Source organism: Nannospalax galili, unplaced genomic scaffold (assembly GCF_000622305.1).
Source record: "Nannospalax galili isolate Female #2095 unplaced genomic scaffold, S.galili_v1.0 scaffold259, whole genome shotgun sequence".
NCBI lineage: Eukaryota > Metazoa > Chordata > Mammalia > Rodentia > Spalacidae > Nannospalax > Nannospalax galili.
The window spans coordinates 3280104-3307972 of NW_008344750.1; the positions used below are offsets into that span (position 1 = coordinate 3280104).

The window sequence follows — 27869 nt, forward strand, 5'->3', positions numbered from 1 at the left end:
GGGGTGGCGGGGAGCCGGGCCTAGAACAACTGCTGACTAATCTGTAGGCGGGATCACGCGCCCGGGTGTGCGCGCAATGGGTTTGGGGCGCTAGGGTCTCGGCCTGGAACTGAAGGCCAGACTCCCAGCTTGGGCGCCGCCGGGTCTTCCCGGGTGGCGGTTGGGAAGAGCCTGCTCCTGCTCAGGGAGCTCCTCGGACGCGTGGCCTGGGCAGGCAGGGGAGGGGGCCCAGGTCCGGAAGGCCCCACCAGCCCCAGTAGCGGTTGTGATTGAGAAGCCCTTTAATTATCCCTCATCCAATACCCTTGTTTTAACAGAAAAGGAAAGTGAAGCCCAAGAAAATTGAGTTCTTTTGCAAAGTCACAAAACTGAATTGGACCCAGACCCCGGAACTCCCCTCTATATGCACCACCTGGACGAATCTTCCTTGTCCTTGACTTCCCATTCTACCCTCCTGGCTTCCCAGTAAGGTACGCAGGGTCTGATGGTGCACAGTTGTTCTCAGGTGGGGGTTCAAGACGGACACCAACACACCTTGTTGGGGAGTAAGGAGTTTTTCATTAACGCCGTGGAGGGACAGATAAGCAACAACATGGCAGGGGCCCACGTGTCAAAAGTAATCTCATACCTTTGTGAGGATAGGGGGCAGTTTCACAGTACAAACCTGTAGCCAGGCTCTCAGATTCCCTGGCAGGAGGCAGGGAAAAGGGTGGGGAGCAGGATGTGTGGTCATCCATACTCCATTAGATGTAAACTCAACTTCTGTAGGTGAAAGATCCTGGCAGCTAGGATTGTTAGCTGGGGACTCAAAGTGTCTCAGCAGGATGCCTGTTGGTATCTGCGAAGGGAAAAGGCTGCTGCCTGTATTGTGTGTGGCCTGAGCAGCTTCCAAGTTGCATATTATTGATTGAAGAAACTTAGCATATGGTTGAAGATAAAGGCTTAGTGCTAGTGTGCTTACCTAGGATGTATGAGGCCCTGGATTCGATTCCTACCACCAAGGAAGAAAAAAAAAAAAAACAGGTCCAGAGGGTTCAAGTACCAGTTCTATAAGTCCATGGGCAAGTCCCTTACCCTTGCTAAGGTGCCCTGGGGTGGAATGGTTGTGAAAGGTACAAGAGGAAGCTTCAGTTGTATGACCCAGTAAGGGTGACATCTGCCTGCTTTTCTGAACAGCCCAGCACCACAGGGGAAGGGCAGAGTTCACCCCAAATCCCCTAAGCAAGACCTGGAGCCAAGCTAATATCTTAGTGAACACGTAGGAAGCTCTGAATATGTACAAGGAATAATGCCCTGGTGAACTTTGAGATGAGAGGAGCCTCTTTCCTCCCTATGAATTTGAACCACTTGCCTAGGGAGACAGGCCAAGCTTTGCTCATTAGGATAAGATCCATGAGTTGGAAAGGGACATTTGAGCTGAGCTTCAGACTGTGACTAGATTGCCTGTTAGTGGGATGGAGGAAAGGACTTTGCTGGCAGAGGAGATTTTCACATGTTTCCTATAGGAAGCTGGCAGATGCAAGGGAAGCCTTTGGTGTGAAGGTTAACCAGACAGCTTCTTGTGTCTGGGATCTGCTTTTTGTCCTGAATCAGCTTAGGAGGAGTCCAGAGATGAAGAGGACTGACTTGGGACTAGAGCAGGACCTGAGTCAGGGGAGAAAAACTTTGCTCTGTCAGAAGAGGACAACTGTGTTTAGGGACCAGAGTTAGGACCAGTTAGGCCTTTGCTTGACAGCTATATATGCCTCCCATAGGCAGTGTGATGGTGCTTTTGGGTTTCTTGACAGAGAGCTGTGGACCAAACCAAGTGTGGTAGTGCAAGTTTGTGACCTAGCATTCAAGAGGCAGAGACAGGAGGATCTCATATTCCAGGCCACCTTGAGACCTTGAGAAAAAAGCTTCGAAAGAAAGTTGTGGATCTTAAGTCTATTCCTTTTCCTTATCCTGTAAAGAAAGACTGTCCTAATTCCCATTTCACAGAATGGGAAACTTGCCTAGGGACACACAGCAGAAGGATGGAGCAGACACTGGAATAGACCTGCGCAAATGAGGCTAGGGCCAAGGCTGGGGAGAAGCAGGTGCCTGAGGCTTAGAATGTGGGAGTCCTACAGCTCTGCTCTCACACTCCCTCCCAAATCTGCTTGCTGTGTCTTCACCTTGTTCAGGGGTTGCTGAGGCCTTCTGAAGCTCCTAAGGCTGGGCATACTAGAGGAGAGGGAAGAAGCAGGAGGCAGGAGGCCAGAGCTGGCCTTGTCTTTATCATCACCAGGGAGAGTGTACCCATTTGTTTGACAGTGAAGAGCTCCAGTTCAGTGAAAGGCCCGTATCCTCATCTAAAACGCCTCTTGAGGTCCTATCAGACTCTTTTGTTTTATTTTTCTGAAACAGGGTTACATATAGCTCAGGCTAGCCTTGACCTAAGTATAAAACCAAGAATGATTTTGAGCTCTTGGATTTATTTTTATGTATTTGTTTTACAGCACTGGGAATCAACCTGGGTCCCTATGCATGCTAGGTAAGCACTCTACCACTGATCTGGATCCCTAGCAACCTTTCATTCCTGATCCTCTTGCCTCTGTCTCCCAAGTCCTGAAATTACGGATGTGTATCACCATACCTCGCCTCCATCAGGACTCTGCATGTCTCCTACACATTTCACACATAGGCAGGAGGGATAGGAAGATGGCTAATAAGCATATAGGTTAGGCCAAGCTACTGGACCTGCCTCTGTAGCCTCAGTTTCCACCTCTGTAAAATGGGGTTATTGGTAAAGCAATTGAGGAGTCAGATAAAAACTGCAAAAATAATTTGTTATTGTTTTCCTTTACCCCAGCACACAGCCTTGGGATCACCTTTGACCATTCTCAACCAAGCTATGCATGCCTGGGACCCCAATGGCCCACTGTCCCCGGCACTGCCTCTTGCTTCCTCAGCTCTGATGCTGCTGCTGAGTAGCCTATGGCTACTGGGGGCTGGCCCCAGCCTCACACTGGCTCCCGAACTGCTGTTGAACCCCTGGCAGGGTGAGGACTGGCTACACAGACCTTGAAGGAGGCTGAAGACTTGCTCCAGGCCTGAGACTAGTTAGCAGAAGTCGTGTGTACTTTGTGGTGGTTATTTAGGAATAGAACCCAGTGCCCTGGGGAAGGCTAGCCCTTAACATGCCCAGCTCATCCAGCTAGGGTAGAGGGCAGAGCATCCTGAAGGAGGCAGAGAGTGAGGTGAGCCGCTGTGGGTAAGAGTTCTGACAACTTTCCTTAAAAACCTGAACTAAGGTTTCTGGCTAAGCATGTACTTCCCATTAACAGCTTGTTTACATTTGAGGAACCCAAATGATGTTCAGAGAGGTTAGGTGAGTTTTCTAAGGTCATGCAGCTTTTTGAGAGTAGGTAGTTCCAGCATGTAGTTTCATTAGACCTTGAGCAGTTAACCAGTTGTGAAGGACTTGGTGACTGTGTTAGCACACAGCTTCACTGCACTGAGGTGTGTAGCTCTGCTCAGTGGTTGGTTGCTAGTGAAAAGACTTGAGTGCTGGTTCCCTTACATATAACCAGGGAGTAGCTGTGGGGTTCAGAAGCCCTTGGTCCCCCTAGCAGTGATTAGGTAATGGCACTGGACATACCGGCTCTTGGGAAGAGGGGTTGGCCCATCAGATGGCTCTGGTGCAGGAGCATCCATCCACCTGGGACAGCCTTGAAGGTTGGGGGCCACTGACCTGGCACCCTTCTCTCTCCCAGTGCACCGGCTGCTGACTCATGCTCTGGGCCACACTGCGCTACCAGGCCTGCTCCTGAGCCTGCTGCTCCTGCCCACTCTAGGCAGGTGGCAAGAGTGCCACCTGGGCACACTGCGCTTCCTACATGCCTCTGCTCTGCTTGCCCTGGCCACTGGGCTGCTGGCTGTGCTGCTGGCAGGCCTTGGGGTGTCCAGTGCAGCTGGAGGCTGTGGATACATGCCTGTCCACCTGGCCATGCTGGCGGGTCAGAGTCACTGCCCTGGATGGCCTTGGTTGCCACCATGGCTACTGCCATGGCTACTGCTAGTCCTGACCCTGCTACTCAGCTCCGAGCCACCCTTCCTGCAGCTCCTTTGTGGCCTTCTTGCTGGTATGGCCTGTATCCTTTGCCTGAGCCCAGGATCCACATGAAAAGATCTGGGAAAGAAATGACAGGGGAAGTCAAACCCAAGCAATGTCAGGTGACTAAATACCAGTACATCTTCCTCTGAGCCATGCTCTGGTCTGGAGACAGGGCTCATGGCCAGTTACAATTAAAGGACCCCATGGGGTGCTTGGGAGAGCTGAGGGGGCCTGAGGATTCACTAACTTGGGTCCTGTGTAAAGGTGGCATCTACGCTGAAACAAGCAAGAGGTAGGGTCCAGGTGAAGTGAACTTGGGGAGCAGATCAGACGTGGCTCAGCAAAGAGAAAGACTCAGTGTAGGAAGGAGCTGAGGGCTCTCTGGTGGCCCCTGGTGCTGGTGCTTTAGACACAAGCTTTGCTCCCAAGATGCAGAAAAATGGCCACCAGAGAGAATAGGCTGGTCTCTTCAGGCAGTCACAGGGGACCCTGTTTCAGAATGGAGACACCAGCTACTATTCTGCCTAAGGGTAGAAAGAGGTGTCCTCAGGTACAGAGAGCCATGGGAACAGAGGGTTGAGGGGTAGCTGTGGAGAGCAGGGTTTGGGGGAGACACTCATTGCTCTTTCCTTCTGACTGAATAGCTTCAGGTGGGCAGGTCCCTTTTGTTTCCGAGCTTTGACTGCTGACTTGGGTGACGATGTGGTCCTGCAGGGCTATTGCAAGGGGAGGGGAGTACACGGGAATGTCTAGCACACACTTGGCATGGGGCCTTCCCCTCCCACTCCTCCTCAGTTCATTTTGGTTTTCCTTGACCAGCTGCCCTGCCCTGGGCAGACAGATGCTGCTGGGGCCTTCCGGTGGCTAGAGTTCTCAGAGCAGCGACTGCAAGTGTTGCAGGAAGGTATCCTATGTAGGACTCTGGCCCAGTGCTGGCCACTGAGGCTCCTTCCCACCCCAAGCAGCCTGACTGAGCTGCCTGTCACTTATCCCACTGGAATGAGGTGAGGGTAATTCTGGGGGCCCCAGCTGATGATGGAAGCTGACAGTGACTGGCAGCCCAGGCTATCCACTTCTGTCTCTACAGGCCTACCACCTCTGGACCTCCTTACCTGACCTCCCCAGCCCCCTGGTCCCACAGTGATGGCTCTGCCTGGTTCCCACCAGGCCTGAGGCCTGTGCAGCTGCTGTGGGAAGAGGGCTTAGACTGGGCTGGATCTAGCTTTGCTCCAGGAACCCCAACGTGGGCCGCCCTGGATGAGCAAATGCTACAGGAAGGGATCCAGGCCTCACTTCTTGATGCATCAGTCCAGGCTCCCCAGAGCTCAATATGTTTGCCCAAGGCCTCTGTGTCTTCTTTACGGTAAGCCAGGGTGGGCAGGGATGTGGCCTGGTGTGAGGGCCATGCTGCCTTGACATTCCCTCCTTGTCCCCACCACCTCACAGGCTGCAGCAGCTAGAGCACATGGGCTTCCCTACTGAGCAGGCCGCAGTGGCCCTGGCAGCCACAGGCCGAGTGGAGGGTGCTGTGTCCCTGCTGGTGGAAGGGCTGGTGGACACTGAAGCCCTGGTGACTGAGGGGAGGAGTGGTCCTGCCCACTATAAGGGTTGTGGGCCCCCATAGCCAGGAAGAGAACAGAGGACATAGGCCTGTCCTAGGGGCAAGTAACCTGAACCCCTGCTCTGTTTCGTGGGGGCTTGGTGGGGTACAGGGTATCCCTGGGGGCAGGGTGACCCCTGGCATGTTACCCCGATACTTTCTGAGAATAAAAGCCAGCTTGTTTTTCAACTTGGTCCCCTGGGTGGCAGTCATGTCTGGCTCTTCTGTGTTAGCATCGGAGAAGACGAACGATTGAGTGAGCAACCCGTGAACGAGTAGCTGATAGAGGGCAGTTCCTGGTGTCTGGGGCCACAGGGCTCCTACTCCACTATCCTCAGGCCTTGTGCCTAGGTCAACCCTTTGGGTGTCCTGTCCAGGCACACAGAGACCATGCTGGGTGGGCAGGAAGGGGGCCTTTATTGTCCAGTACATAACAATTCTTGGCATCTGCAACAGGCACTTGGAGTCAGAGTTCCACTTTTGTACATCTCATCCATACATGGGACACTGGGGAGGAACTGGTACTTGGGGTAGAACTAAGGTAAGGAGCACCAATATTCAGTCAGGATCTAAGCAGCCTGTACTCGGGTAGGAACCCAGCACCAGAAAACACGAGGACTCCCCAAGGTTTGGAAGGAGGGGACCAAGAGACTAACGACCCCATCCCCACATGTCCTGAGGGCCAGGCAGACTGCCAGCTCCCTGCTTTGAAGAGCTGAGAAGATGAAGAAAACCTTGTACCTTGTTCCTGCAGTCAAGGCCTTTTCATTCCATTTCTCAGAGGGAACTAGGCCAGCTCCAAAGAGGTCTTACTGCTTCCTCTCAGGCCCTAGTCCCTGCTCAGTCTGAAATGTACAGGCTGCTATGACAAAGACCTGCCTACCCCTAAGGCCTAGATGGCAGAGGGGTCCCTGAGGACGTTAATAAATATGAATTGGCAGTCCCCGAGGCAGTTGGCCAAGTCTAGGCTAGGGAGGGAAGCCCGGTATGAAATCCTGAACAACGGTCACTACCACCCTCAGCCCTTCTCATTGTGTCTCCTGGGGGCCACAATCCGATAGTTGGTTGTGTGTCCTCCCCTCTTGCCCCGAAGGAGGCTAGGGGTGCCCGTGCCACCAGGGTCTGCTCCAGACCCCAGCTCTGGTTCTGTCAGAGAGAATAAGAAGGAGAGAGGCTATGTTAGGGGCATTCATATGGGGTGCCCACCTTTCCTTGGCCTTCTGGAGGTGTCAGGGCACCCTGGCATCCCAGAGGCAGAGCTGTGGGAAATATGGGTGTCTGCAGGCTGCTTAGTGCCTCTCCCAGAACCTCTAAGCCCCCGGTCCAGTGAGAGTACTTAGCCATTTGATGCCTACTTTGTCAAATGGGGATGACCAGACTTAACCACATTTACATGCAAATATTTGGCATATGGATAACACTTCCCTAAGAATTTTTTTTTTTTTTTTTTTTAGTCATTTGGAGTGAAGGTGTATTCTGAATCATCTCCATTTTGTAGCCAGATAATCTGGGGCTAGGGAACAAATTTTTTCTCTTTCCTTGGGCTATGCCACCAGTTGAGGATAAAGGCTCTGCCTCTGAACTACTGTGTAGCCTCAGGCAAGTTGGACTTCTCTCAGGGCCACAGTGTTCTGATCTCTAAAATCAAGGACATTTTCACAGAGATCCTGAGCACTCAGATAGCTTCAACAAGGATTAAAGTCAGTTCCAATGGGAACTGAGAGATGGCCCAATCTGCATATAAGCTGAACCCCCTAGGAGTAGAATTCTTGCCCTCTGGAAAATTGGCATCTTTCAAGCTCAGAGGAGGAGCTTTGTCTATGAAACCTGTTAGATTTGGGGCCTCTGGAGCAGGTGTATGGTCACTGAAGGGGCTTCCGTGTACTGTGTCAGGGAGTATGGAAGGGGGTCAGCACAGAGCCTCAGCTCCAGCACTGTCTAGGCCCTGCCATGTCCCAGTCCCCTTGGGCAAGTCACAGATCTTTGAGCCTTATCTGGAATACAGAGATAATATTCCTGTTGTCAAGCTGTCAACACCCTTGTGACCAGGAGTGGAAGATGATTTTCATGGTTACCAGGTCTCCTGCAGGTCTGGCCACTATGATTTGGGTCACAACATGCACAGATCTAGGGTGTTGTGTTTACCCTGGGTTCCACTCACTACCTGGCCAAGTGGAAGTTTCAGCAAACCTTTGCTAATGGAATTTCAGAGGGCAGACTTAGGCTGGAGCCCAGGCCTTACAGACACTACCCCCACGAACTTGAGGGAGTCAGATGAGCAGAGGGCCTGGTAGAGAGCTTGTTTCCTCATCTGTAAAGTAGGCATCACCCACCTGACAAGCTTACTCTAAGGACTGGAGATGATCAATGTAGATCCTCTCTGTCCAGGTGGCTCAGATGAGGAGGAGCCATCACTGTTATTGATGGCAACCCAAATGTGAACACCATCTGGTCTTTAGTTGGTACCTGCTATGTATTCTGGGCCCATCTGGGAGGTCCCTACTCCCAGCTCCAGAGGGTTCCCTTCTCCCTTCACATCTCCCTCTAAGCCCCAAGACAGGCTTGCTTGAGTGGCCAGCGTATCCTGGACTTTTTTTTTTTTTGATTTTATGTGTATAAGTGTATTGCCTGCATGTATGTGAGTGCACCCATGTCATGCAATGCTGTAGAGGTCAGAAGAAGGCTTCAGATTCCCCTGGAACCAAAGTTAAGAACGGTTCGTAGCCGCCCTGTGGGTGCTGGGAATTGAACCTGGGTCCTCTGCAAGAGCAGTCAGTGCTCTTAACCGCTGAGCCGACTCTCCAGCGCCCCCATCCTGGACTTGTGGCTACTAATGGGGGCCTGATACTTCCTTCTTGGGTAGTCAGAGGCATAGCTGGCTAAAGACAAGCAGGGTCAGATCCAGGATCACAGTGGCCCAAATTGGGTCCTTTCTAGCTCTTGCCCTAAAGGAGGTAGGGAGCACCTGAAAAAGTGCTGGGAATCTGGGATTTGGTCCTTGGTCCTTTGTTCCCTGTGATCCCTCAGGTCATTCGGAGCCAGTGGGGATGAAGGACAGATGCTAAGGGCTTCGGGGCAGGAGCATGGGTATGTCTCCATCAAGACCTTGGTCTCTTTTCTTAAGGTGGGGTCAGGCCTGCCATAGATCAAGTTTCTAGATGGGTAGGGAAGAAGGTCTGATAAATAGTCTCATGTTTCTAGAATTTTAGAGAAACCATGAAGCTAATGGGTGGGGCTTTAGAAACAGACCATGTACATTTTTTTTTCTTTTTGAGATAATATCTTGCTTGGTAGCCTGGGCTGGCTTCACATTTGCTATCCTCCTGTCTCAGCCTTCGAGTGCTGGGATCACAGGCATGTAGTCATCATGCCTGGCTTGGGCCACACACACTTCAACCTCTAGATCTTGGCCCACATTAGACTCCTGTCAGGGCTGTCCCTCTCACCTTCTGTACCTAGCATAACTTGGCATCTTCCATTACCTTGCACAGGGATCCCTCTTCCAAGAAGTCTCCAATCTCTAGTGAGAAGGGCCCATATCCTTGAACACTCCCATCTTCTAAGTGACTAACAGTAGCTCCTCAACAGTCCACCTAGTCTACAGGGCCCCAGTGCCCACCTGAGCCTGGCATCCAGTGGGTGCCTCCTGATTTTGCCAAAAGAATAATTGGCTTTAACCTTGACCCTCCTTCCCACTTGGGGCCTCAGTTTTTACTTAATAAAACAGGCAAGGTTGAACACAATATGGAGGCCTCTGTGCACTGGTGGGCACATGGGCTGTGAGGCTGGATGGTGTGTGGAGGGGACAGAGAGCAGCCGGTGGGGTGGAGGGCTCTTAGTGGGCAGATGAGGAACAGCCCAGTCCTGTGGTTGGTCAACCCTATTGCTCAGCACCAGCTATGTGCTTTGGTCTAAGGTGTATGGGGGAAGTGATGGCTTCACATCTCAAAAACCTTGAGGAACAAATCCTGTAGACTTGTTGGCCTTTGTTCTTCTGCCTGTTGAGTCTTTCATGATCCTTGCCCTTCTGGTCTTCGCTGAGACATCACTCCTCCAGGAAGCCGTCCTTCACTATCCCCTCATAGACTGACTTCCTCCATCCTTCATGGTAATGATTGAACCCAAGGACTTGTACATACAGGTTTTTTACCACAGAGCTACAGCTCCAGCAGGCCAGAGGCTATGTCCATTTCACTATTACCTATCTCTCCTTGGCTTTCATTGCCAGTGCCAAGGCCACCTCAGCTCCCTAAGCTGCACCAGGGCAGGGCTACTTTTATTGAATGTGTTGGAGCCTGTGTCAATAGGTGACTGACAGAGCAGGAGAACTAGGTACTGGACCCTTCCCCTTGTCAGGCCATTTGTTTGATGGATGGTAGGATGAAGAGTGAGTGTCTGCTGACCCAAGCCCAGCACTGGGAGGCACCTTCTGCATGCCCATGCCTGTCCCAGGCCCTTCCTGGGAGGGATTGCCCCTGCCTGCCCACCCTACCATTACCTGGCCAGATGATGGCTTCTAGCAGGGTGACCCGTCTGGCCAGGAGCTCCAGCTGGGCCTGCTGCTGCAGGAAGCTCTGTAAGCTAGGAGCCTGATGGGAGATTGAGAAGAGCAGACAGTGCGAGTCTGGCCTCCGAGGGCTGGGCTGGGAGCTGAGGGGGTGGTGAAGGAGGGTATCCAGGGCAGGAGTCTGGATGAGTGTCCATCAGACCTGTGTCGCCTCCTAAGGTAGGGAGAAGGCTTACCTAGCTCCTCAGGTAGCCAGATGGGTAGGGATCTGCAGGGTGAATGCCTAGGGTAATACTGTCTTGACCCCTGACAGGAACTTCAGGACAAGAGTGAGAACTATGGGAGAGATTCCTTGGGCCAGGAAGGCAGGTCCAGAGAGAGCCTCTGGAGGTTTGTGGAAAGGTGGTCAGAACTGGTAGGTGGTATTATTATCCCAAGCATCTGGGTTCTGAGTCTGGTTTTGTCACCTCAATTCCTGGCACTTTTGGAGTCTAACTGCATGACGTATCATCCTGTAGTTTTGGAGACTGTCTCCATTGCCCTGACTTCTCTAGAACTGAAGCCCAAGTAGAGTCTACATGTTACCCACAATCCTCCTGTGGTCCTGGGCTTTGACTATATGACCCATGACTCCAGTCTAGTTGTCCACAGTTCTTTGCTAATCTGGAGTTTAATTCTACATAATTTCTTCCAAATCTCATATTCTGTTGTCGCCAATCCTCTGCAGGCCTGTAAAACTATGTTACCCACAATACCCAGAGGCACAGAGCTGACCCCAGGAGCAGAGATCTTCCCCTGAGGAAGTAGTATCAGTCACTGAGGGATGGGTGGCCTCAACAGCCTCTGCTTTTCCAGCCTCATGATTGAGTTCAGGCCAGTTCCATCCCAGGAGGGCTTGGGGAAGGCTGGCAAGTAGGGGCTGGGCTGTCTGTCCGTCTGTCTGTCTCTACTCACCATAGAGCCCAATCATTGTTTCCAAGATTAAAACCCTTTCAGCTAAAATCTTCAAAGCCTCGCGTAGTTGGTGCAACCCCTCCCCCTGCGGAGGAAAGAGACAGATGCAGCCGTGATGGGGGCAGGGAAGGGACCCTGCAAAGCCTGCTGGTCGACATGCCTCACCCGGGACATGCACCTGTAACCCTGTACCACCTACTACATCCCATGGGCCCATGGATAATCAAGACCAGGAAGGAAAAGGAGGGGAGCAAGGCAGGCGGAAGCAACCCCTGAAGACCACGTTTGATCCCAGCGGGTGATAAACTGTGCCTCTTTGGATGATACCAGTCTACTCCTCCCAAAGCCTGCCACACATTTGTTCCCAAGGTGGTGCGGAGCCTGTCCTCTAGTCTCTGTTCTCATGTCAATTGCTCTTACATTGTGCTCCTAAATCCTATCACATCCCTGGACCCACTACCTGTCCTCCTCTTGTTCCCTCGCTTTTTTCTTTTTTCTTCCATTTTTTCTTTGGTTTTTAATTTTTGAATTTCCTTTTTCTCTGTGTTTCTGTTTACTCATATTCTTCAAATTTACTTTTTGTTTTAAATGAACATGTCAGGGGGCTGGAGATGGCTCAGTGGTTAACCCTGGTTGCTTTTGTAGAGGATCTGGGTTTGGATCCCAATACCCACATGGCAGCTCACAACCGTTCATAACTACAGTTCCAGGAGATCCAACACCTTCTTCTGACCTCCATGGGCATTGCACAACACAGATACACTTACATACATGTAGGCAAAACAGTCATACACATAAAATAAAAATGAATAAGTAAAAAAAATTAAATGAGCATCTTAGCCTCCCAGTCTGCCCTTTCCTTCCCTGGCACCTGTGGTCTTGTCTAACACTTCATATCCTCTCACTCCTTCCTTGTTTCTAGTTTAGATGGAAACTATTTTTCAAGAATGTTGGTATCTTCCAATAGAGCACCAAGCAACTACCCTGAGGCCTGATATCATCTAGAAGTCTCTCTTGCCTTCTTAGTTGAGGTCAAGTGAGGGATGCATTTTTGTATAATTACTCCTACCCCTCCGTGTGTGTGTGTGTGTGTGTGTGTGTGTGTGTGTGTGTGTGTGTGGTGTATACACTCGTGTGGGTCCATGCACCTATGAGTACACACACGTACAGGGGCTTCTGTTGCTCTCTACCTTATTAATTTAATTTACTTTAATTTTTTCTTTCTTTTTTTTTTGAGACAGAGTCTCCCTATGGCCCCAGCTGATCTACAACTCTATATAGACCACACTGGCCTCAACCTCACAGAGATCCATCCACCCTCCTCTGCCTCCTAAGAGCTGGGATTAAAGGTGTGCCCCACCACACTTGGCTCTCTACGTTTTTTTGTGTGGTTTTTTTGGTCTTTTTGAGACAGGGTCTCCCTGTAGCCCCAGCTGTCCTGGAACTCACTATGTAGATCAGGCTGTCCTTGAACTCACAGAGATCCGCCTGCCTCTGCCTCCGGAATGCTGGGATTAAAGGCGTGTGCCACCAAGCCCAGCTGTGTGGTTTTTCTTTTTTAATGTTTGTTTGGTTTTTTGAGATCACTATGTGGCTCTGGCTGACCTGGAACTTGCTATGTAGACCAGGCTGGATTCAAACTGGTAGAGATCCACTTGCCTCTGCCTCCTGAGTGCCTGAGTGCTGGGATTAAAGGTGTGCAGCACCATGCCCAGCCTTATTTAGAGTTTTAAAAAAAATTTTATTTATTATTTTTATTTTATGTGTGAGTGTATTGCCTGAATGTATGTGAGTGGCACCCGTGTTGTGCAGTGTCTCGGAGGTCAGAAGAGGGCTTCGGATTCCCCTGGAACTGGAGTTAAGGACAGTTCATAGCCACCATGTAGATGCTGGGAATCGAACCCGGGTCCTCTGCAACAGTAGTCAGTGCTCTTAACCACTGAGCAATCTCTCCAGTCCCCCTTATGTAAAGAATTTTAAACCATTTTATTTACATATTTATGTGTACCACCTGTGTTTGGGTACTCACAGAGGCCGGAAGATGACATTGTATCCCCAGGAGCTGGAGCCACAGAAGGTTAGCTGCCTGACCTGGGTACTGAGAACTGAACTCAAATCCTCTGGAAGAGCACCAAGTAACTGCTGAACCATCTCTCCAGCCCCTTAAATATATTTTTATTGCTTGGTAGCACACCTTTAATCCCAGCACTCGGGAGGCAGAGGCAGGTGGATCTCTGTGAGTTCAAGACTAGCCTGGTCTACATAGTTCCAGGCCAGCTGGGGCTACAGGGAGGCCCTGTCTCAAAAGACTTAAAAAAACAAACAATAATAACAAAAAACAGGTGTGGTGGCACATGCCTTTAGTCCCAGCACTTGGGAGGCAGAGGCAGGTGGATCTCTGAATTTGAGGCCAGCCTGGTCTACATAGTGAGTTCCAGGCCAGTTGGGGCTATAGAGAGACCCTGTCTCAAAAAGACAAAAAAAATTATATATATATATTATATGTGTGTTTACATGCATGAACCACAATGTGCATGTGGAGGTCATAGGACAACTTGCTAGAGTCAATTTTCTCCTTCTACCATGTGGATCCCAGAGATTGAACTCAGGTTATCAGGCTTGGTGGCAAATGCTTTTACCAGCTGACCTATCTCAGCCCACCTTCCCTTATTTTTTGAGATAGGGTCTTACAGTGAACCTGAAGTTTGTCATTTCAGCTAGACTGGCCAGCCATTGAGCTCCTAGGATCTGCCTGTTTCTATTCTGCAATGCTGAAGTTACCGGTATGTGTGGCCATGCCTGACTTTTATGTAGGTGCTGGGGATTCAAACTCAGACCTCTTTGCACAGCAAATGCTCTTACTCATTGAGCCATCTCCCCAGCCCCCCCCCTTTTTTATTGTGTTTGGAGGCCAGAGGTTAATGTTGGGCATTTTTCTTAATCACTCTCCATCTTATTGATTGGAGCAGGGGATCTCAATTGAACCAGAGCTTGCTCTGGGGATCTGGCCTCTGCCTTTTGAACACTGGAATTAAAGGTAGGCTGCTATATCCATCCAGCATTTATGTGGGTAGGCTTACCATCCTTCCAGCCACCCCCTGCCCACACTACTTTGTTGTTTTAAAGACAAGATCTCACTCTGCATTCCAGATTGACCTAAAATTCATAGCACTTCTGCTTCAGCATCCCAAGTGCTGGGATTACAGATGTGAGCCTCTATCCCTGGCTCATCATCCAACCCTTTGAAGCAGTTGTCCCTATAAAACATCTAAAAAAGTTATAGAGACCTCCCAACACTTCCATTATGAGTTTGTTCACTCTCTGGAGCTGTTCCTTATGATCCAGCTATCCTGTCAATATCATAAGGATTGGGCTATCCTAGGCCCACTGAAAATGGCCATTTCAGCCTGGGGTCCTGGGGTCACTATAGGTCACATGCCAAAGTAATCCCTCCTCAAGTATTATAGAAGCAGGATGTGAAAATGGATCTTGGGGTTAGGGAGATGGTTTGGTGATAAGAGCTCTTGGTTTGCAAGTATGAGGATCTGAATTTGGATCCTCTGCCCCTTCCCATCCCATGGCCATACATGCCTGTAACTCCAGCGCTGGGGAGGTTCAGAGACAGGAGGATTGTTGGGGCTTGCTGGTTGCCAGCCTTGCTGAAAAATGGTCAGCTCCAGGTTCAGTCACAAGGGGGATAAGGCAGAAAATGATAGAGGAAGACACCTGATGTCCTCTCATTACCGCATGCATGTACAAGGGCTGGCACAACCACACACGCATGTACACACAGGCATATACCACATACACAAAATTTTTTTTTTTTTTGGTCTTTTTGAGACAGGGTCTCCTGTAGCCCCAGCTGTCCTGGAACTCACTATGTAGACCAGGCTGGCCTTGAACTCACAGAGATCCGCCTGCCTCTGCCTCCCGAGTGCTGGGATTAAATGCGTGCGCCACCACACCCAGCAAGAAATTGTTTTAAGGACCGGAAAGATGGCTCAGCAGTTAAAAGAATTTGCTGCTCTTCCAGTTCCCAGCACCCACATTGGGCTGCTCACAACCACCTGTAACTCCAGTTCCAAGAATTCAACACTCTCTTCTGGCCTCTGCAAGCACCTGTACACAGGTGGCATACGTGCACACAGACACACACATGCACATAAATAAAAAATTTTTTAAATGGATAATCTTTGAAAACTCTGAAGTCATTCCCAGACAGTGGGGCAAAATAACATCCTGAACTTCCTAACAGAAGTGTGTTAAAGACACTGTGTCCCCTGCAAGTGCGCTGACTCAGAGTACCTAACTTGCATCTCCTTGGGAAGAAACAATTGGACAAATCTAGATTGAAAGACATTCACAAAAAGGCCATCAAGAAGAGCAGGAAAGAGCCAGGTGCCGTGCATGCCTTTAATCCCAGCATAGAGGTAGAGGCTGGAGGATCTCTATGAGATTGAGGCTAGCCTAGTCTACATAGCAAGTTCCAGATCAGTTGGGGCTGTGCGTAGGGAAATCCTGTTTCAACCCCTTCTCTCCCCAAAAGACCCCACAAAACAACAACAAAACCACAATAAAAAAGAAGAGCGGGAGGCACATTCTAGGCTAAGAGAGACCAGGGACGTGACAGACTGCAATGTGTGAAGTGTGCTCAGATCTTGGATTTTGCGTGTGTGTGTGTGTGTGTGTGTGTGTGTGTGTGTGTATGTGTATGTGTTTTGAGACAGGGTCTCCCTGTAGCTGCAGCTGGCCTGGAACTCACTATGTAGACCAAGCTGGCCTCAAACTCACAAAGATCTACCTGCCTCTGCCTCCTGAGTGCTGGGATTAAAGGTGTATGCCACCACATCTGGTGATCTTGGATTATTTTTCAAAAGCTTCTGAGCTGGGAATGCAGCTCAGTGGTAGAGCACTTAACTAACATATACAAGGGTTCGCTCCCCAGTGCCAAAATAAATAATTAATTAAATAAAATAACTTTCATGCTGGGCATGGGTGCATGCCTTTAATCCCAGCACTCAGGAGGCAGAAGCAGGCAGATTTCTGTGAGATTGAGGCCAACTTGGTCTACACAGCAAGTTCCAGGCCAGCTGAGGCTACAGGGAGACCCTGTCTTAAAAAGACCATTTATTTTATATACATATATAAAATAAATAAATAAATAAATAAATAAATAAATAAATAAATAAATAATGTAACTTTCATTTGGGAAAGAACTGGTGAAGCTCACATTAAGTAGAACAGCAGATGGCATCATTTTGCTGAAATAATGCCAGCCTGCTTACAGGTGACAGTGAGATTGTGGGTATTTGGGTTCATATTCTTCTTTTGACATGTGGATTGAAGGGGTGGAAGAGATATGGGTGAAATTTGTTTTCAAATGAACTAGAAAAAAACCAGATCTGCAACTATAAAGGGAGAAAAACTAGCCAGTGAGGCCAAATGCTACTTAATGGGCCATGCACAATGGAGTGGCCGGAGGGTAAGAATTGTACTGATTTTTCAGTATATTTGAAAAAGTTCAAATAAAAATCTGAGGAAAAGTATTTTAAAAATATCCACTGGTGGGGCCGGAGAGATGGCTCAGCCATTAAGAACACTGATCTTGCAGAAGACCTGGGTTCGAATCCCAGCACTCATATGGCAGCTAGCAACTGTCTGTAACTCCAGTTCCAGGGTATCTGACAGTCTCTTCTGTCCTCCATGGGCATTGCACAACACGGGTGCACTTACGTATGTGCAGGCAATACACACATGCACATAAAATAAAAATAATAAAAAAAATTAAAAAAAATATCCACTGGTCAGAGCCCTTTGCAAATGGGTGGCTGGTTTGCACTGGTAACACTGGGGTTTGCCACTCAGCCTGGTCTGTAGTCTGTGCTCTGAATTTATGTGTCCATGGTCTGCTGGACACATTCCCACTGGGCCATAACACAGACACTGCCCACCTTTCCGGGGACAAAACTCATCTTTCCAGAGACAAAACTCAGCATCTCTCTCTCTCTCTCTCTCTCTCGCTCTCACTCTCACTCTCGTTCTCAGTAGTAAAGATAGGACCTTATACATGCTAGGCAGGCACTTGACCACTGAGTTGTATCTCCAACCTGTGTGTGTGTGTGTGTGTGTGTGTGTGTGTTTCATACAATGTCTCACTAAGTTGCCCAGGCTGACCTTGAACTTGTGATTCGCTTGCCTCAGCCTCCTGAGTACCTGAGATTATAGGCTTCTGCCACCAGGCCCAGCTCTCTTTTACTATTTTAAGTTTCTTTGCCTCCTCACTTCTCTTCACAGCCAAAGCAGCACCCCTGGCCTCTTCACTCCACTGACAGCTGTCTGTCTTGCTGCCTGCCCCCAATTCCAGCCCCACACAGTCTCTGACCAGGCTGCCCACCACATCCTGCCTGGGTCCCTCTCTGCATTTCCCATTTGTTTTCCATATGGCAGCCAGAGATTGATTGATTGATTGATTGATTGATTGATTGATTGATTGTGTATGAGTATTTTGCCTGCATATGGAAGTGCACCATGTGCATGAAATGCCTGCAGAGGCCGGAAGAGGGCGTTAGATCACCTGGAACTGGAGTTGTGGACCATTGTTAATTGCCATGTGGGTGTTGGGAACAGAACCGGGGTACTCTTGAAAGAGCAGACAAGAGCAGACAGTGCTTTTAACCACTGAGCCATTTCTCCACCCCTAGAGACATTTTGCAAAGAACCCCAATCACATCATTCCCCTGCTGCCTTTTTCTTTTAATGTTTTAATTCTCTCTCTCTCTCTCTCTCTCTCTCTCTCTCTCTCTCTCTCGCTCTCTCTCATCACACTGCCATTTACATTGGCCTTGACATGGGGCATCAGACATACCATAATAGATACAAAATTAATAACATTTTTCCCATGGATATCTTCAAGTGTTACAGAGTAAGATCACAAACCACAATACAAAGTTTCATTCAATCTACTGTGTACTGATGAACACTGAGCCAAACCAGAAAGGAATACACCTTGAAGGTCCCAGCTGGCCTGGAACCCACTATATAGACCAGGCTAGCCTTGAATTCAGAGATCTTCCTGCCTCTGCCTCCCAAGTGCTGGGATTAAAGGCATGCACCACCACACCCAGTTTAAAAATATTTTATTTTTATTTTATGTGTATGAATGTGTTGCCTGCATGTAGGTAGGTGCACCCATGTTGTGCAATGCCCGTGGAGGTTAGAAGAGGGCATCAGATTCCCCTGGAACTGGAGTACAGATGGTTGTTAGCCACCATGTGGGTGCTGGGAATTGAACCCAGGTCCTCTGCAAGATCAGAGGGTGCTCTTAACCCCTGAGCCATCTCTCCAGCCTCTTATTTTATTTTATTTTTTTTGTCTTTTTGAGACAGGGTCTCCCTGTAGCCCCAGCTGTCCTGGAATTCACTATGTAGACCAGGCTGGCTTTGAACTCACAGAGATCCACCCGCCTCTGCCTCCTGAGTGCTGGGATTAAAGGCATGTGCTACCACACCTGGCTCTTTTTTTTAAAATTTTATGTGTATGAGTGTATTGCATGCATGTAGGTAAGTGCACCCATGCCATGCAATGCTCATGGAGGACAGAAGAGGCTGTTGGATCCCCTGGGACTGGAGTTATGGACAGTTGTTAGCTACCATGTGGGTGCTGGGATTTGAACCTGAGTCTTCTGCAAGAACAACCAGTGTTGTTAACCGCTGAACCATCTCTCCAGCCCAATTCTTAATTTTTTGAGGTCTTTGAGGCAATCACTCTGTAGCCCAGGCTCACCTTGAACTTGTGGGTAAACCTCCTATCTCAGCCTTCTGAGTACTAGGATTGATTACAAGCATGGACCACCATGCCTGGATCCCAGTTTATAAATACTAATTTTTTGATTGATTGATTTTTATTTTTTGTTCATTTTGAGACAGGGTCTTCCTGTAGCCCCAGCTGACCTGGAATTCACTTTGTAGATCAGGTTGACCTTGAAACTCACAGAGATCCACATGCCTCTGCTGGGATTAAAGGCCTGCGCCACCACGCCTGGCTTGATTTATTTATTTTTATTTTATGTGTATGAGTGTTTTGCCTACATACAGTGCACCACATGCATGCAATCCCTGCAGATGCCAGAAGAGGGTGCCAGATTCCCTGGAACTGGAGCTATAGGTAGTTGTTATCCACCTTATGGGTGCTGGGAAGCAAACCTAGGTCCTCTACAAGAGTAGCCAGTGCTCTTAACTAATGAGCCATCTCTCCACTCCCTCACCCCAATTTATTTTATTTTATTGTCTTTTTGTTTATTTGTTTGGGGGGGTTGGTATTTTTGAGACAGGGTCTCCCTGTAGTTCCAGCTGGCCTGGAACTTGCTATGTAGACCAAGTTGGTCTTGAACTCACAGAGATCTGCCTGCCTCTGCCTCTGAGAGCACTGGGACTAAAGGCATGTGCTACTATGCCCAGCTTTATTGTCTTTTTAAGAAAGGGTCTCCCTATAGCCCCAGATGGCCTGGAACTCACTACTAGACCAGGCTGGGCTTGATCTCACAGAGATCTGCCTGCCCCTGCCTCCCAAGTGCTGGGATTAAAGGTGTGCACTACACATCCGGCTCCCTTCCCCCATTTATAAATTCTTAAATGATGCCCCAATGTCTGTAGAACAAAGTTCAAATTCCTTAATATGGCCTCCTAAGTCCATTTCACTTTTTGCATATCAAACTGCCACTTCCAAGTACTTGCAACTCTGCAGATATCCTGGGCTCACTCTTGTCCCTGGCTTTTGTATATGCTGTCCCCTCTTTCCCATTTGAACACCCTGTGACTAGTTATGCACCTTCCAGGCCCAGTTTGTCTCCACCAGGACACTATGACTCCCCCAACACTGTTAAATGCCCTATGTCCTGTGGCGGCTGACCATGGTCTTTTTTCTCTGTCCCATGGTGACTATCCACAGGGATTGCGTCTGCATAGCATCTCCCTACACTGCCCAGCCCTCAGCCTGGCACACACAGAAGAAATGCTTAGGGACTTGTAGCAGGTTCCCTAGCCCCTCTGGGAGTTTAGAAGTCTTGGGCCCACTTTCACTTCTTACCTCAGTTTCCCTCTCTCAATAAGGGGTGATGGCTTCCCTCTTTACTAGGTAGAGTAGCTCAGGCCAATCATTCAGTTCCTTCAGTACACTCTTGTGACCACCTGGTGTCACTACTGAGCCACAGCCAAGCCTGGCCAGAGGCCCTGAAAGATGCACTAACCCCAAAGGGGCCCTGGTAGGTGAAGTGTATCTATCGCAGCCCGCAGGAACTTGCCAACACTGTACCAGTATACCCATCTACCTCTAACAGCGCTGGCCCCTCAGCCCCTTGAAGCTCATGCAATTCCAGCTCAGCGAGCCCTCTCCCAGGCAGGCAGCAAGCTAGGGTAGAAATGCAGGTGAAGGGAGGAAGGTGGACAGGTAGGGATCCTGCTACCACTTGGGAACCCCTCCTACAGGTGGTGCTGGGTGCAAGGCCTGGTCTGTGGCTGCCCAGACAACCTGACCCTCTGCCAAGACTTCCCATGCAGGGATGGGATTGTACAGGCTGGTTCTGTTGTACCCTGATCTTTCCCATTGCTCCTGGGCTGGGTGAAAAACCTGTTTTTACACCGAGGGTCTCTGGGAAAGGAGAGGAAGTGACCTAGGCTAGGGGAGACAGAGGATTGCTCTGAGAGACCCATTCTGCCTACCCCCAGCTGGACCCAACCCACACTGGTAGAGGCCTGGAACCAATGGAGGGAAGGGGTGATATGGGAGGGCAGCAGGCAGTTAGGAGAGGTAGCAGGGCCTGCAGAATTCATGGGAGACATGGAGGAGGACTCATGCAGGGTGAGAGGCTCCCACGGCTGTATCCATCACTAACCCCAAGATCAAAAACAAAGAAGGCAGGCAGGTACTGGGGCTGTCCACATCCTCACTAAACAACAACCAGGAAGTAGGGCGTCCCAGCCAGACTGCATGTGTGCGGGCTGCACAATGCCACTGTCCAAACACCCAGGCTGTCTCTTGTAGGGATGTCTGCTCACACCCTGCCTATATTCCAAATGTCTACTGTGTTAGCAATGGTTTCCAGGGGCCCACATAGCTAGACTTTGGGGCATGGTATGACCTAGGCTTCCTTCTTCACATGTCTTTAAGTGGAGTAGATTCCTAGGCCTTGAAATTTGTTCACTGCCATTTTCTCCACTGATCTTGAAGATTTCCAGGACCTCACATGCACACATCATGAGATTTTCTGAGTGTGTGATCTCTAGGACCTCCTGGCCAATTTGCTCTGTGTCTGCTATGTATGTGACTGTTTCTAGGCTTCCCTTTCTGTTGTTCATGCCTTGCTTTGTAGATGGTAGTGGCTAGATTACCTTATCTCATGTCTCATAGTTTGCCTTTGTATGTGATAGTTTCTAGCCTTCCCTCATGGGTCTTTTAAGTATATGATGGGTATCCAGGGCTTCATGTCATTACAAGTCTTTTGGGTATAGTGGAGTTCAATCTCAACCTCACTAACCATGTCAAACATATCCATCAAGGTTTTAAGGTTTCCCTTCCTAGGCTTCCTGGATTTTCTATGTGTATGGTGGTTTCTAGGACCCCTGTCTCTTTAACCATGGATTCCCTGTGCTCCAACGGTCCCTTTTCTGTTTTGGGTGGATACTGTATTCATGCTTCCCTTTCTTCAGTAGACAGCAAGACAAAACCAAAACATTTGCCAGGAGGGACCATGGAAGTAGAGATGCAGTCTGGCTTGGGTCACCCAGCCTGCCCCGCAGGAATAGGCAGAGCCACCTTGGCCTGAAAAGGTGGCAGGGGGAGATGGGTGGAGACCGAGACAAAGACTGAGACACAGAGAGTGAGTGTGGAGTCTGCTGGGAGAGCTGGTCCTGCCTAGCGGGGAGTACCAGGAGGAATGTAGGGTCTGGAGCTTCTGAGAGGATATGGATGGGATGCCCCAGTTTCAGGGTCTGTTGGTGACAGAATTCTCTCCTGAGCCCCCAGGGCAAGAGAAGGCAGGGGGAGGTGGGGGGAGGGCTAGAGCTTACCCATTGGCTCTTCTCACCAGGGTCTCCTTTGGGGCCAGGTTCTCCCTGTAAGGAGAGCCAGACAGAAGTGAGTGAGGGAAGGAAAGTGAGCAGAAGGGAGGGAAAGGGAGAGAGTGAAAGACTCACAAAGACCTGAACCCATGGTTGGGAATGCAGCTCAGTGGTAGAGCACTTGCAAAGAAAGACAGAGACAGAGAGATGGGGGGGGGGAGAGAGAGAGAAACAGAGACAGAGACAGAGACAGAGACACCCAGGGAAGAAACTACAGGTTGTCAGAACAGAGCATAGATTTTCATAACTTTCCACCACACAGGAGACAGAGTTTGGAACTACCTAATGCTTTCTCAGGAAAACTCCAGAAAGGCTAGGCCTTACGAAGGCTAGGGAAATTTTCTTAGGACCAAGACCTAAACAAAATGGACTTTCTCTGATGAACCCTAAAACTAAATTTCCAAAACAGCAAGATGATCCATCAGTATAGGCTAGTGGAAAACTCAAAAGTCTTCACAGGAGAATAACAGAATCTAGAGTACTTCTGGCAGATTATCTCTACTGCACAATAAGAGACTTAAAATTACTAGATATACACTGGGTGTGGTGGGGCACGCCTTTAATCTGAGCACTTGGGAGGCAGAGGCAGGCGGATCTCTGTTGAGTTCAAGGCCAGCCTGGTCTACTATAGTGAGTTCCAGGACAGCTGGGGCTACAGGGAGACCCTGTCTCAAAAAAAAAAAATTACTAGATATATAAAAAACAGATAATATGACCCATATTTAAGAGAAGAATCAGACAATATAAATAGATGTATAGCTAATCGAGGTGTTGTAAACAGAAAAGGTATTTAAAATGTGTTGGGCCAGTGAGATAGTGCAGTAAGCCTTTGCAAGCTTGACAACCTGAGTTCAATCCCTGGAACCCACAGCCAAAGGAGCGAATCAGCTTTGAAAGCTGTCATGTCTTCCATGCACACACACCCCTCCTTCATTTAATTTAATTTTTTTCTTTTTTTAAAGATTTATTTTGGGGTTGGAGAGATGGCTCAGCAGTTAAGAACACTGATTGTTCTTCCAGAAGACCTGGGTTCAAATCCCAGCACCCACATGGCAGCTAACAACTGTCCATAACTACCCAAGAGTTTGGAACGAAACAAGATCTATAACAACAAAAAGAGAAACTCATTCCTTTGTTTATAATAAATAAAATATTTAAAAAAAAAGATTTATTTTATTTTTCATTATTTGTATATGTCCCTGTGAGTGCAGATAGCCATGGAGGCCAGAAGAGGATGCCAGATCCCCTGGAGCTGGAGTTACAAGAGGTTATGGTACTGAACCATCTCTCCAGTCTCCTATACAATGTTTTAAAGGAGGCCAGATATGGTGGCACACACTTTTAATTCCAGCACTTGGGAGACAGATGCAGGTGGAGCTCTGTGAATTTGAGACCAGCTTGGTCTACAGAGCAAGTTCTAGACCAGCCAGGGATGCATAATGAATATACAGTTAGTTCCAGATTAACTTGGGCTATGTAGCTATATAGTGAGTTCCAGACCTGACTGAGCAACATAGTGAGATCTTGTCTCAAGAAAAAATAAAAAAAAAAGCAAAGCAAAATAAATCAATTGGGATTGTCATACTATGTGATGAGTACAAACTGCTTTTTCACAGATTTTTTAAATGTATATTTTATGTGAGTGTTTTGACTGCATGTAAGTGCATCACATGCATGTACTGCCTTCAGAAGCCAAAAGAGGGCAAAAGAGCCCCTGGAACTGGAACTATGGATAGTTGTGAACGTCCATGTGTGTGCTGGGAATCAAATCTGGGTCCTCTACAAAAGCAGCAAATGCTCTTAATTGCTGAGCCATTTCTTCAGCTCTGACATACATCTCTCTCTTTTTTTTTTTTTTTTTTTTTAAAGAATCAAATAGAAGTCCTGGAAATAAAACTCATTTGACATGGGCCCTGTGAGATGACTTAGCAGGTAAAGATACTTGCCACCAACTATGAGAACCTGAAATCAAAACCTTGGACCCTCAGGGTAGAAGACAAGAACTGACTCTTGGAAGTTGTCCACTGACTTCCACTTGTGCCATGGAGTTTATGAATGCACACACATACGAAATAAATAAGCATGGGGCTGGAGAGGTGGTTCAGTGGTTAAGAGCACTGGTTGTTCTTGCAGAGGACCCAGATTTGGTTCCCAGAACCCAGATAGCAGCTCACGACCACCTGTACCTCTAGGGAATCCAACGCCCCTTTCTGGCTTCCACAGGTACTGCAGGCAAAACAGTCATACACGTAAAATGCAAATAAACAAAAGACAAATAAATAAATGTAATTAAAAATAAAATAATTCTCTGGGCGTGGTGGCACATGCCTTTAATCCCAGCACTTGGGAGGCAGAGGCAGGCAGATCTTTGTGAGTTCGAGGCCAGCCTGGTCTACATAGTGAGTTCCAGGCCAGCTGCGGCTACAGGGAGACCCTGTCTCAAAAAGACCGAAAAAAAAAAAAAAAAAAAGAATGAAAAAAAGAAATAATTTCTATCTCCTTCTATCCCCTTTTGGTTTTCCAGACAAGGTGCTTGCCACCGACCATGATGAGCTGAGTTCAATCTCTTGGCCTGACGTGATGGAAGAAGAGATCCTACTCTTGCAGATTGTCCTCTGACCTCCTCCTCCTAGGATTACAAGTACGCAGCACTATACCCAGATTTACCAGTTTCTTTTACTCAGTACATTGTGCCCGCCCACCAGTCAACAAAGATATAGGACATACTGAAAGACAAAAACAGAGCTTGAGGGGCCTGAAGAGATGGCTCAGCGATTAAGAGAACTGACTGCTGTTGCAGAGGACCCGGGTTTGATTCCCAGCACCCACATGGTGGCTACGAACCATCCTTAACTCCAGTTCCAGGGGAATCTGAAGCTCTTCTGACCTCCGCGGCATTGCACGACATGGGTGCCCTCACACACATGCAGGTAATACATTCATACACATAAAAATTAAAAATAATAAAATATTTTTAAAAACCCAGAGCTTGAAGCTGAACAAACAGTTCAGTCTGAACAGACAGACTGTTAGAATTATTTAAAACTTTATGATGTTGTGGAGTGTGTGTTGATGCACACCTGTAATCCCAGTATTCAAAAGGTGGAGGCAGGAGGATCAGGAGTTAAAGGTCATCCTCAGCTTCATAGTGAGTTCAAGACCAGCCTGAGATACATGAGATCATGTCTCAAAAACACAAAAAACAAAGTATAATAAAGTCATATAAAGTGCTGAATGTTGTAGAACATGCCTTTGATCCCAGAACTTGGGAGGCAGAGGCAGGTGAATCTCTGTGAGTTCGAGGTCAGCCTGGTCTACATAGTGAGTTCCAGGCCAGCTAGGGCTGCACTGAGACCCCTTCCTTAAAAAAGTCATATACGGGGGCCAGGTGTGGTAGCGCACACCTTTAATCCCAGCACTTGGGAGGCAGAGGCAGGCAGATCTTTGTGAGTTTGAGGCCAGCCTGGTCTACATAGTGAGTTCCAGGACAGCTGGGGCTACAAGGAGACCCTGTCTCAAAAAAAAACAAACAAAAAAAGTCATATACAGGGCTGGAGAGATGGCTCAGTGGTTAAGAACACTGGCTGTTCTTGCAGAAGACCCAGGTTCAAATCCCAGCACCCACATGGCAGCTAACAACTGTATGTAACTCCAGTTCCAGGGGATCCAACAGCCTCTTCTGTCCTCCGAGGGCATTGCACGACATAGGCATACTTACCTACATTCAGGCAATACATGCATACACATAAAATAAAAAAATAAAAAAGCCATATGCTAGGACTTGGAGCAATGGAGCTGGAAGTCACATCCCTGAAGCCTAGCTCTCATAGTTTTGGGAAATGCTGTGCAAGCTGCTAAGGGAGAACATCAATTGATGGTTCAACCCCAACTTTAAAGGCTAATAACCACAACAATGACTGGCACAGCAAACTATATTGGGGCAGTAGTGGCACTTTTATCTTGGGGGTAATTAACAGCTACCTAACTGGACTTACAGTCCACTCTTTGGAAGGGAACTCATGCGTGGAACTGTAAAACATAGCCAAATACTCATGGCTGGAGATGTCATAGATCTTAGAGAAAACCCCAAGGCTGTCACATCCCTATACAAATGTAAATGTTTTACTATGTGCTAAATATGAACCCTTATATTTACAGACAAGTATTCCAGTCACCACTCACCAAAGAACCTTCTTTTGCAACAGACAGAGGCTATTACAGAGTTCCATAACTGGTCACACACAGAGATTAAGTGTCTGTGAAGTGCCCAACCCTAAGTGACACATCTATAATGGAACCTCTATCTCTAAGGCTCAAGGAACACAGTGGAACAAGGGGTAGAGAGAATACTAGCGCATCTCTCAACTCCCCTCCCATCAATGAAGCTCCCTCACACAATAAAGGAAAGTGAACACAAAGGGTCACAAATGGCCAAAATATAGCAAATAAGAGTCTGCAGAGTGTGGGTCCTTAGACAGGACTCCTATATTAAACTTCTCCTACCCAGGGCTCAGGGACCATAGCAGAAGAAGGGGCAGAAAGATTGTAAGAGCCAGGGGAGGAGGTGCCTGACTATATGGAAATAGAATCTTACAGACTTCTAGGATCTTGCTCATATGAACTTACAGCAATGGTATCAGCATGCACAAGACCTATGCAAACTCAAGCAGACAAAAACCTAGCATAGAAATGTGAAAATGAACAGCAAGCACCAAACTTATCCAAAGAACTATTGGGTAGCTGATTACTGCTGGGTGAGGAAGAGCTGATCTTCCTTAAGGAATTGACTATAGATAGACTGACTAAACCCCAGTGGATGAACTTGTACTGAGGGATGTCTGGGGACACTAAGTTGACTCCATAGGCTTTAACATAAATAACGGAATGCATGCAATCCTATGGGGGGCTATGGTACAGTACCGATGGGGAAGAGGGTATAAAGATGATTAAGATGTTGTATATGAAATACACAAAACTTCAATAAAATATATACACAAAAAGTCATATAAAGTACTCAGTTAAAATCACAAAGAGGTAGGGAAGGGATTTAGCTGGCTTGGTGTCTGAGCTCCTGGGTTAGATCTCTAGCACCATCAAAACAAAAACAAAACAAAACAAAATTTCACGAAAGGGGCTTTCTCTTTCAGGAAGTCACCTGAGATGACCTACGAAAATGGTTCCCTATTCTTTTTACCCAGAAACCTCATGCACATTGAGAGGTTCAAATCTCTCTGTTCATTTTAAGAACATTTGTGAACCTAACCAGGTCATCAAGGGGATGCATATCCAAACAGTCATGAAGTATCTGGAAAATGTCCCTTTACAGGAGTAGTGTGGGCCACTCTATGGTCTTTGAAAACAGTTGAGTGGTTGAATGTGCCCAGGAAGAGTGGAGTGGTTGAATGTGTGGGGCTGGACACAGGGTCAGTGGCCTTGAAAAGAGTCTTGAATTTTTGCTGAATGCACTTAAAAAATGCTAGACTGGTGGAACTAACCTTCTTGGGTGTTTAACAGACACACTTTGAGGCCTATCATAATTTGGTCAGAGGGACATAAAGGACACTTTTTGCTCCTTGCCCTCCTAGGTCAACTAGTTCCAGGGGACTATGAGCATCT

The 27869-nt window shown here is 48.2% G+C and overlaps 2 protein-coding genes across 12 annotated transcripts in view; one reads left to right on the forward strand and one right to left on the reverse strand.

Moving 5' to 3' along the window:
• Rhbdd3 (rhomboid domain containing 3) overlaps positions 1-5867 on the forward strand; it is a 6357-nt gene extending 490 nt beyond the window's left edge. For 2 of the 5 annotated variants that reach the window (XM_008841107.3, XM_029567310.1), the window contains exons 2-8: positions 318-470; positions 2481-2515; positions 2834-3023; positions 3738-4115; positions 4920-5082; positions 5166-5441; positions 5525-5867. In XM_008841107.3, coding sequence (XP_008839329.1) covers positions 2876-3023; positions 3738-4115; positions 4920-5082; positions 5166-5441; positions 5525-5702 — 1143 coding nt within the window. In that variant the 5' untranslated portion in view covers positions 318-470; positions 2481-2515; positions 2834-2875 and the 3' untranslated portion in view covers positions 5703-5867. The other 3 variants (XM_008841106.2, XM_017800095.2, XM_029567311.1) reach the window with 3 other exon arrangements.
• Positions 5868-6076: 209 nt separating this feature from the next.
• The window catches only part of Emid1 (EMI domain containing 1), a 64967-nt gene continuing 43174 nt past the window's right edge, over positions 6077-27869 (reverse strand). For 3 of the 7 annotated variants that reach the window (XM_017800117.2, XM_029567309.1, XM_029567305.1), the window contains 3 exons: positions 22203-22247; positions 10177-10267; positions 6077-6824 (listed from right to left, as the gene is read on the reverse strand). In XM_017800117.2, coding sequence (XP_017655606.1) covers positions 6697-6824; positions 10177-10267; positions 22203-22247 — 264 coding nt within the window. In that variant the 3' untranslated portion in view covers positions 6077-6696. Of the gene's footprint in view, positions 6825-10176; positions 10268-11139; positions 11225-22202; positions 22248-27869 lie in introns of those variants that run through there. The other 4 variants (XM_008841117.3, XM_029567306.1, XM_029567308.1 and 1 more) reach the window with 3 other exon arrangements.